Below are 11,486 nucleotides of genomic sequence, written 5' to 3' on the forward strand. Positions count from 1 at the left end.
TATATATATAATATATATATATATATATATTTGTATGTATATATATATATATATATATATATATTATATATATATATATATAATATATATATATATATATATATTTGTATGTGTATATATATATATATTATATATATATATATTGTAGTGTATATATATATATATATATAATATATATATTTGTATGTGTATATATAATATTATATATAATATATATATATATTATATATATATATTTGTAGTGTATATATATATATATATATATATATATACTATATATATATATTTTATGTGTTTATATATATATATTATATATATATATATAGATATATATTTGTATGTGTATATATATTATATATATATTATAATATATATTGTATGTGTATATATGTGTGTGGTGTGTGTATATATATATAAACAAGACAAAAATGGAACAAGAACATAACAGTCAACAACAAAACGTTCGGACAGTTAGATGATACAAAAAAAGGACAGGAAAAAACAAGGACAGGTCATTCGGAGCTTTTGATCTTCCGTCAAGTACCAGATCATCTTTGCAATTTTGGCCGGTTAATCTCAAGACTGCTCTAATCTAGTCAGCCACAAGAAAATCTAAGCTAACAGCACTAGATTCTTTGAAAGAAAGCAAGCAAATGTATATGAAAACAAGGATGAAGAAAACAGAGAAATGGTACACAATTACAAATACAAACAACAGGACATTAACAACAGGTGTCTTTCGACTAAGGATGAATTTAATTAAGCTGGCGTGTGTGGAAGTGAAGCCTTACGGCAGGGACATAAGAGATGAAAGGCATGGGAAGGAATATAAGAGATGCTACACAGATGGTAGTTGTACCGAGAAAGAAAGATTAGGCTTGGGCGAACACCTGTCACATGGAAGGAGAGGAGAGCGGTAGGGGTAGAGGGATTGAAGACTTATATGTATGTATATATAATATATATATATAAATATATATATATATATATATATATATATATATATATATATATATATATATATATATATATATATATAATACACACATTGCCAGATCAGATTGGAGCCTGGTGCAGCCTCCTGGCTTCCCAGACCACAGTTGAACCATCCAACCCATGCCAGCATGGAAAACAGGCGTTTTAAACGATGATGATGATGATATATGAGTGAGTAGACAAACTAAAGAAGGGCACTCAACACATTGGGAGTTACATGTGCAGATCAAAACAGTTTGATTCAGAATCCTTGGTACCCCGTGTTTCAAGTGTGTGGCTAGTCTAGAGAATGTACATCTAAGCACACATACACACTCATATAAGCACAGATGCATACACACAAATATACAGGCATATACATGTACATATATACCCCCACATCTACCACCCCTTCCTACTTTCCCCCCTACCACACAACTGATTTCTTGTCCATTATGTCGTCAATTTCCTGTACACCATGCAGTGTTTTCCAACTAATTTTTGTTGCTGAAATTGTGACATCAAACCTCTATACCATGTGACATTTCTCAACCATTCAGGCTAACATCCTGGAGTAAATATTGACTCCCTTCAATTGAACTCTCAATCAGACCCCAATGGCTGAAGACTAGCCACTCATTTGACATTCAGAGTACCAGAAAGTCTGAATAAAACTGTGTTGCACATAAAAAGCACCCAGTACACTCATGGAGTGGTTGGCATTAGGAAGGGCATCCAACTGTAGAAACACTGCCAGATCTGACTGGGCCTGATGCAGCCTTCGGGCTTCCCAGACCCCAGTTGAACCGTCCAACCCATGCTAGCATGGAAAGCGGACGTTAAATGATGATGATATACATATATGAACACACACACACACAATTTTAATGTATGAACAGGTCATAGACCACATACATAAATGATTTGTTTTCAGTGGTGAAGGCTTGTGTAGGACAAGGCACACTTTTGGGATGCGAGTCCTTCATCAAATGAAAAGTAAAGGAAGGGTGTGATAAAGGAAAAATGTTTGATTAAAAGGGGCGTGGATAAGAGGTGAAGGATTAGGGGCCAGATGGGAATACAGTTCTATAGAGTAGGAATGAAGAAAGAGAAGGAGTGAGTGTGCAGTGTGCACATAGAGGATTGTCTATGTGATGGGCATGGATGGGGAGTGCTGTGTGTGGTTTTGTGGTGTATATGTGTGTGTGTGTAGAGGTGTGCAAGTACATTGTCATTGATTGGGGGTGTGAGGTGTTGTTGGGTATGTGTGTGATACCCAATGCCTGAGGAAAGAATGTGAGGTGGTAGAAGCAGGCATGAGTGTAAGGTAAAAGGGGGGGAGGGGGATGAGTGTGGCAGGGAGGCTGGAGGCGGATGGGTGTGAGATGCTGCATTGTGGAAGGAAGTTAAAAATGAGTGAGTAACGAGGGTGCTGAGTACAATATGACACATGGTTTGAAAAAAGAAGAAAAAAAACAACTAATTATTTAGTTCTGTGAGGGAAGAAAATTAACGAGGTGGTTTTGTGAATGAACTAACACACATACACACTGACACACCCACCCTACCATGCTACCACTAACCCTGTGCCATACTTCCATACTCTCACACCTCTACGCATACACACACACACACACATACACAAACACACACATACAAACAGCACTATCCCTCTATGCACATCTCAAAACACAAATACACTCCTCTACATACATGCACATACACACACACAGGCCCCTTCTAACCTTAACTCCCTCTCATTGAACAGTATTCCCAACAGGCCCCTAACCCTACACCATACACCCATTATTTTTTTCCCTCCTTTCTCAACCACTTTCCTTCTTTTACACTCTATATTTTTGTTCTGATGATAGACTGGTGTTGAAAACCTTTAAACTTTTTCCTTCCCTTTTAAGTGTAAAACTAAAACATTTTTTGCTAAAATTTCACATACCTTGTCTTGTATTTTTCTTTTTCTCTTTTTTTTTTGTTCATTGACTTTGCAATATATTCTTCATGCTTATAAGAACTTCTTATCTCCTCCTCTTCTTCTTCTTTGTCATTATTGTCATTTAATGTCCTTGTTCCATGCCACATGGGTTGGATGGTTTGACAGGATCTGATGGGTCCAAGCACTGCACCATGTTGCAGTGTTTGACATGGTTTCTATGGCTGGATGACCTTTCCTACTCCCAATCACTTTACAATGTGTCCTGGGTGTTTTTTCATACCACTGGCACTAGTGAGATTACCAAGGAACTTACAAGACTATGGACGTTGAGCAGGGAGAGGGAACTTTATGGTAGGTGAATAAGGAGTAGCTGAAAATTGGTGATGAGATGTGAGCATGGATCTTCAAGGCACAAAGTGGGTAGGAATGGATGGGGCAGATACCAGGAGTTAGTGAGAGGAGAAAGGGATGTCTGATAATGTAGGGTCCTTAAACCCACCAGCTGCCAAAGCCTCGTTGTAATAGGGGTCTGCAGTGTTGAAAATCTCTTTATTTGAAAACACATTCGAAATTGTCCTACTGACAACCTTCACTAGGTTTTTAAACACAATTTGCACTGATTTCTGTATATACGATTGTATTTTGCAATGTGTAGCAGGTATATTAATGCTCGCCACGGTTATATGCTGGCCTATGATTTTATCCTCTAATTATGTTTTATATATATATATATATATGGCCGTAGCCAGTACCGCATCGACTGGCCTCCGTGCTGTGGGCACGTAACAAACACCATCCGATCATGGCCGTTCGCCAGCCTTGTCTGGCGCCTGTGTCGGTGGCACATAAAAAACACCATCCGAGCGTGGCCGTCTGCCAGCCTCGTCTGGCACCTGTGTCGGTGGCACATAAAAAAACACTATCCGAGCGTGGCTGTTCGCCAGCCTCGTCTGGCACCTGTGTCGGTGGCACATAAAATCACCCACTACACTCTTGGAGTGGTTGGCGTTAGGAAGAGCATCCAGCTGTAGAAACACTGCCAGATCAGACTGGGCCTGGTGCAGCCTTTGGGCTCCCCAGACCCCAGTTGAACCGTCCAACCCATTCTAGCATGGAAAGCGGACGTTAAACGATGATGATGATGATATATATATATATATATAAATGAGGATATATATTTATATGTGTTTGTGTGTTTCTGTTTGTGTTTCCTTGCCTTAATATCATGTGATAGCTGTAAATGGTTGTTGCTGTTATACATGCAATGTCATTCATTTCTGATATCCTGTGAGAACATGTTTGGCCATAAGGAAATATTCTTTTTCCACTCTAGGCACAAGACCCAAAATTTTTGGGGGAGGTGGGGCCAGTCGATTAGATCGACCCAGTATGCAACTGGTACTTAATTCATCAACATCGAAAGGATGAAAGGCAAAGTCAACCTCAGCAGAATTTGAACTCAGAACATACAGACAGACGAAATGCTGCTTAGCATTTTGCCCAGTGTGCTAATGATTCTGCCAGCTCACCACCTTAGGGTGGAAGATACTACAATACTTGGAAATGGGCCAAAGTTGGCCACAAGAAGGGCAGAATAAACTCTATCCAATCCATGCAACCATGGAAATGTAGATGTTATGATGATGATGATGATGATGATACCATATTTGTTTTCATAGTTGAATTAAATATTGTGTTGTTTGCTTTTGTTATTTTTAATATATAGGTGTTTTTGGTCAAAACAATCTGTGGAATATTCACAAGCCAGAAACCTTTGAACATCCTTTAATTCCATTTGATGTTTTAACGGATGCCTTAAGTCTACCAGAGTATATAAGTCTAATACCAAAAGAACCTGATGAATCAGAAGCAACTAATGTACGTCGTTTATTTACTTTTGCACTTGTCTCGTTCATTTATGTTTGCATTCGTTTAGTTCTTTCAAATGTTTAAAGTACCAGAAACTCTGAGAACTGGCATTCCCTGTTAAAGTTTCACTTTTAAGACGTAGTTTTCTAGAATTGCTTTTTTAAGTTCTTGGTAAAATATCTCACATAAATTGTTCTTCTTATTTCTTTACTGCCCACAAGGGGCTAAACATTGAGGGGACAAACAAATAAAGTCGATTACATCGACCCCAGTGCATAACTGGTACTTATTTAATCGACCCCGAAAGGATGAAAGGCAAAGTTGACCTCGGCAGAATTTGATCTCAGAACATAGCAGCAGAGGAAATACCGCTAAGCATTTCACCCGGCATGCTAACGTTTCTGCCAGTTTGCCGCCTTGTTCTAAATTGTTCTGGAAGATTATTTTTCTTATATAATTATTACAAGAACACATTTATATCTTTAGTCACAATATGTGAATTCACTGGAGTAAAAGACTCATACAAATCTATTAGTATATACCTATTTTTATATGTATACTTCTATATGTATGTGCAGTGCATTGTGTTCTTGAGCAAGACACTTTATTTCATGTTGTTCCAGTCCTCTTGGCTGATCAAAAATTAGTTGTACTTGAAATTCAAAAGCACCAACCCTGTCGCATTGTGTGCCATGCTGAATATCCTTGAGAACTATGTTGAGGGTACACAGGTCTGTGGAATGCTCGGCCACTTGCAGGTTAATTTCACCAGCAGGCTGTTCCATTTTTTGGATCAACTGAAACACACATCACTGTAACTGACAGAGTGCCAATTATGGATTTTTAATGAGAGTGTGTAAAAAAGAGAAAGTATATATGTATGCCTTTTGTTGTTGATGACTATGACGACGATGAGCAACTGTGTATCACAATAAAGTCATCATCATCATCATCATTTAACATCTGCTTTCCATGCTGGCATTGCTTGGGCAGTTTGAAGACTGGCAAGCCAGGAGGCTGCACCAGGCTCCAATCTGATCTGGCAAGGTTTCTACTGCTGGATGCCCTTCCTAATGCCAACCACTTCAAGATTGTTGTGGATGCTTTTTATGTGCCAGTCAGGTGGCACTGTCATTGACCAGGCTTGATTGGTGCTTTTTATGTGACACTGGTACAGGAGCCAGTCATGTAGCACCAGCATTGACTATGCCAGAATGGTGCCTTTTACGTGCCTCCGGCATGGGTGCCAGTCAGGCAGCACTGGCCACAACTATGATTTCACTTGACTCAACAGGTCTTTTCAAGCACGGCATATTGCTTGACGATTGAAGGGTACTTTTAAATGGGCCAGCTATGTGACACTGGCATTAGCCACAGCTATGATCTCATTTGGCTTGACAGATCTTCTCAAGCACAGTATATGTTCAAAGGTCTCGGTCTCTTGTCATTGCCTCTGTGAGGCCCAACATTTGAAGGTTGTGCTTCACCACCTCATTCCATGTCTTCCTGGGTCTATGCTTCTCCCTGGCACAAACCCAAACTGCATCTCGTCTAGACTGACTCTTTCCCTAATCAGTTGGGCTATGACCCTCTCCGTGACCTTCATTACCTGATCCAACAACTTGATACCTCTGTAATTATTTGTATCTAAAGTGTCACCTCTACCTTTGTAGCAGTTGACTATGGTGCTACTACACCAGTGATTGGGTATGACTCCATCATGTATCACCTGGTTAACTACATGGGTGATTAGGCTATAGCTGACACCGCCAGATATTTTAAGCATCTCTGTGGTGATTCCTGATGGGCTTGGGGGTTTCCCTGTCTTCAAGCCCTTAATTGCTTTATCTACCAAGGTACTGTCAATTCGAGTAGCTGGTCCTTCTGTTGGGTCGACATTCAGCAGACTCTCTTCCATTCATTCTCTTCATTTAGCAACCTTCCATAGTGGCGTCTCCAAGTCTCTCTCTTTGCAGCATCACTAAATGCAAGTGAGCCATCATCCATGCAGACACATTTCTTCCCTATGACATCACGATTCTCTCTCACACACTGTCTTGCAATACAAAACATTTCAAATCTCTGGTCCTCACGATGCAGAACATTGGCAATTTTTTTCTTATTTGCTTCCCCTCTGTTTAAATAATCAGGTCTCCTAGCTTCCCTTCGGGTGATCAGATGCAGTTCTCTGCTACCATCACACCTCCAGTCCTTCCATTCCTGTTTCTTTTCCCTAATGGCCCTGCCAACTACATATCACAAAAAAGTATTAAAATATTCTCAGAAGCATGAACTGAACTTGTTTCGGGCATAAAAAAATCTTTATTTTATTTATATTTCTTCTTTTGCCTTTCAGAATGTTGAAACTAATTATCAAATTCTTTCTTCAACTTCATCCAAAGAAGCAGATGTTTCTTTACATGATGAACTAAAGGCTGAATTAATCCAGGGATTAAAAGCAATGAGGCAAGAATAATTTATTTGCTATTTTTATCTATGTTTATGTATGCTTACAGTGATGTGTGTTTCTATGGATGAATGTGTTTATTCTGTAAATAGACTGAGAAACAGTAATGACAAAAAGTTAATAATTTAACATTTAAATTGGTCATATCCAGAGCAAATATTCTACTCCTTTTCCATTGAAACTGGCCAGGTTCAGCCTCTTACATCTGCCCTACAATAAACAATCCCATCTTCAAAATTTTGATGATACAACATACTACATGATTAATTTTTAAAAACACTGACAAATAAGCATTACATTTGATAAATTAATCTGAATGCTAAATGGTTAAATGTCATCTGGTGGTTTTGGTTTTACTTTGATAATGTTGATGCTTATGAATCAACTGGGAAGCACACACAGACAGTGCTTGTGATATCATTAGGGTGGGCCATAACGAGGGAAACTGACATGATTTTTGAATAGTTTAGTGAGTGTACAGGGGATAAAGAAATTAAGGTTCAACAAATAGAATCTGAGCTTGTCAGTTAATGGAAACCTTAAAACAGGCAATAAACTGTATACCCAGCATCATCAAACATGTTGATAAAAGTATCCGTTTCTACTCGAAGCACAAGGCCCAAAATTTGTAGGGAGGGGGCCAGTTGATTAGATCAACTCTAGTATGCAACTGGTACTTAATTTATCGATCCTGAAAGGATGAAAAGTAAAGTCGACCTCGGCAGAATTTGAACTCAGAACGTAAAGACAAACGAAATACTGCTAAGCATTTCGCCCAGTGTGCTAACGTTGCTGCCAGCTCACCGCTTTATGTTGATAAAAGTATTAAGCATGATATCTTCTGATAAAGAGAATTCTACCAAAGTACCGACATGCAACCACAACCAGGAATTTTTAAAAAAGCATGTCTTGTTGAACAACTAATAACAAACCACCTTAAAAATGCTAAAAAGGTGAACTAATGAGGTAGCCTTATCTGCTAGAAATAGCAGCAGCAATATCTTCCTCAAAACAACCCCTAATGACTTTAAAATAAAACGACATATTGAACAATGTAGTCATAGAGATATAAAGAGCTGAAGTGATCATGGCTAGAATGGTTATAGGTCTGCTCAATTAAGGCTGGATTTGAGTTATCAGACACAAGCACCTGAAATGTTGTGGGATGAGGGTGGGGAGCTAGTTGATTACATCAACCTCCGGTGCTAAACTGCTTCTTATTTTATCGATACCAAAAGGATGAAGGGTAAATTTGACCGTGATAGAATTTGAACTTGGAACGTAAAGCACCAGAGGAAATGCCTAAGCACTTTGTTTGACTCACTAATGCTTTTACTAGCTCACAGAATAATATACAACAGTAAGAAAGGGGTTATACATGGTATATTGTATAACTCACCATTAAAACATTAAACCAGAGCTGCAAAAAAAACAACACCTCCCTCATTTGCAGAATGGCAATAAATTCCATTAGTCGTACGTCATGAAAAATGTAAAGGTGAGTTATATCTCTCCATGTGCAGAACATGTGAAAATCATAATACAAAAATATTACAATCAAACCCAAAATTAACATTTGGTTTCCAGAATAGGGAACATCATAGCAGTTTCTGCCAACATTATATGTATAATTCAGGACAAAGTACCAGAATTTCAGAAAGAAAGAAATAAAGTACTGTGACTTCTGTAAGATAAAGCCCACGTTATTTTTATCCATTCCATACAAAACTTTTCATAAAATTTAAGACAGTCTGTCCTATACCAGTGACAACATGACTTATTGGAAGCACCATGTACCATTTAAAGTAGTTTGCTGTTCAAGCTAATGAGAGAACGACCTGCTAGAAATAAGTCAAATGTACCTTGACCTTACTCACTATCTTAAAAAATGAAAGGACACTTTGGAGAATGTAACCCTGGATATATAAGAATATAAGATGATCAGGCTGGAATGCCTTTCCTCATAAGGTCTACTGTATGGGGAATGACCTGTTATCAGACATATCTTCGCATTCAGTTGATGAATGTAGTCAGCCATGGCTTAATTGTATGACACATTTTAGAGCCAAATACATAATCTTTTTCCCCTCAGATATTACTAAATCCATCTATATTTTTCTGTAATTTGTTTATTGTCATGTTTGTTTCACAGACTATTTCCCCTTGTCTTGCACAAGGTAACCCCTCATCACAATTATGATGGGGAGTTCTACACAAAACCATACTCAGGTATATTATCAAGGTTGATCCAGTAGGTATATTTCAAGTCTTGCATCAAACACTTCTGCCCAGGTGACACAATTCATTTTGATCACCCCTTGGCCTATGTCCATATAACATTCAGGCCACACTGGCCACCTCATTTCAGCCAGAACCATCTAGATGCTTTCTCTATAGTGTCCAAACTGCTCTTGATGACCCTTCTTCTTCACACGGAGTTCCATAGGCCTTAGTAAGGGAACAATTTGCAAACCCTTGACTGTCCACCTTCACTAGTATGTACCTCGTCCTTTAATGATTCATGCAGCTATTTTTCCCTTTTCCCCTTCTTGTGCTTCTTCAATTCTCTTTTCCCAGGACACAGTTGCAATAACATGAATTGTCTTGTGCTCTCAGAAACTAAGATGATGTTTGGACTCAACAAGAACTTCTGTTGATTGTTGCTTCTTCTTTTTTTTTTTTGTATTTTTTGTTATTTTTAATGTTATTATCAACTTCATCTTCAGTAATGTTAATATATGTTTTCAGAATCGACTCAAGAAAAGTGCATGCATCGGATACAGTAAACGGAATATATAAAATTCTACATTATCATGAACTGAACAAGATTCCTGATTTGGAAATACCTTCTTGTCTGATGAGAAGGAAAGATGACATCTTTGGCACTGACTTTGAATATATGAAAGACTGATTTAAAAAAAACAAAAGAAAATCTTTCACGATATTTGTTTTGTGTATAAATGAAAATAACTTTTATAACTGTTTATATTTCGTTAAAAGAAAATATGCAATCAATTATAACCAAAGAAGAGGTGGCCTGCACCTCTGTCCTTTACATATGCTGTGTTATAGTTTATTTTTTAATTCTTTGTCATTCCTGGTAGTTATTCTATCAGTCTTTTCTGCCAAACTGCTTAGTTACAAGAATGTAAACACACCAGTGCTAATTGTCAGGCAGTGATGGGGGACAAAAACACAGGCACAATATACACACACACATGATGGGCTTCTTTCAGATGTCACACAGTGGGACTGAACCTAGGAACCACGTGGTTGGGAAGCAAGCTTCTTACAACACAACCACACCTGTGTAAAAAATTTCAAGGTCTAACAATTAGAATTCACTCACAGACACTATTTTACATTGATAGGTGTTCAGTTCGAATTTAGTTGTTTACTTTTGCTACAAAGAAATTACTTCTCTCATAATTAAATAGAATTCATCATTTTTACATAATCATCTCTTAACATCCATTTTCCCACACTTGCAAGAATCAGAAGGAATTTGTTGGGTGAGATTTTCTACAGCCAGATGCCTTTCCTGTCACCAACCTTCACCTGTTTATGAGCAAGGTAATATTTCCTTATGGCCAGACATGTTTTCACAGAATATTGGAAATGAATGACTTTCAACTTTAAGTGATGTCAAGATGAGGTGACACAAGCATACACATGCTCATGTGTGTGTATATAAATACACATGTAGATAATTTACTCTTACACACATGTACACACACAAGTTTCTTTCAGCTTTCGTCTACCAAATCCACTGACAAGGTTTTGATCAACCTAGGGCTATAGTGGAAGGCATTTGCCATATCTGTGCACATTTAATTTTATTTCATATCAGCTGCTACTGTTTTTCTCTTTCTTAATGTTGGCATGAAGAACAATTTTGATGTTATCCTCTCTCATCAGTACAAAATAAAAGAATAGTAATAACATTACCTGTAACAAAATTCTGAAAAAAAGAAATATAGAGATAGATAAAAAGAAATACTTGATTAAAATATTTCATGGAACAATATATACTTACATGGAGTCGTCTTCAAACAAATGTAAATGGCTGGAATGAAAGTCTTCTATATGAAATCCAGCATAAATGAAAAAGGGTTTGATACAAACATTGGTCAAATATATTGTGTTAACAAAAATTCATAAATTTATATATCAATTTAAATAAACCAGATCTGAATTTGTCCATGAGCTATATTGAATTTCATG

At 37.5% G+C, this 11,486-nt stretch overlaps 1 protein-coding gene across 1 annotated transcript in view; it reads left to right on the plus strand.

Annotated features, from left to right (window-relative positions):
* Nucleotides 1–10,317, plus strand: part of LOC115222686 (WD repeat-containing protein on Y chromosome-like) — a 69,286-nt gene extending 58,969 nt beyond the window's left edge. The window contains exons 23-25 of the mRNA XM_036511515.1: nt 4,648–4,804; nt 7,152–7,261; nt 10,011–10,317. Of these exons, the coding sequence (XP_036367408.1) occupies nt 4,648–4,804; nt 7,152–7,261; nt 10,011–10,173 (430 nt within the window). The 3' untranslated portion in view covers nt 10,174–10,317. The remainder of the gene's footprint in view (nt 1–4,647; nt 4,805–7,151; nt 7,262–10,010) is intronic.
* The last annotated feature ends 1,169 nt before the right edge of the window (nt 10,318–11,486 follow it).

This window comes from Octopus sinensis, linkage group LG20 (assembly GCF_006345805.1).
Source record: "Octopus sinensis linkage group LG20, ASM634580v1, whole genome shotgun sequence".
NCBI lineage: Eukaryota > Metazoa > Mollusca > Cephalopoda > Octopoda > Octopodidae > Octopus > Octopus sinensis.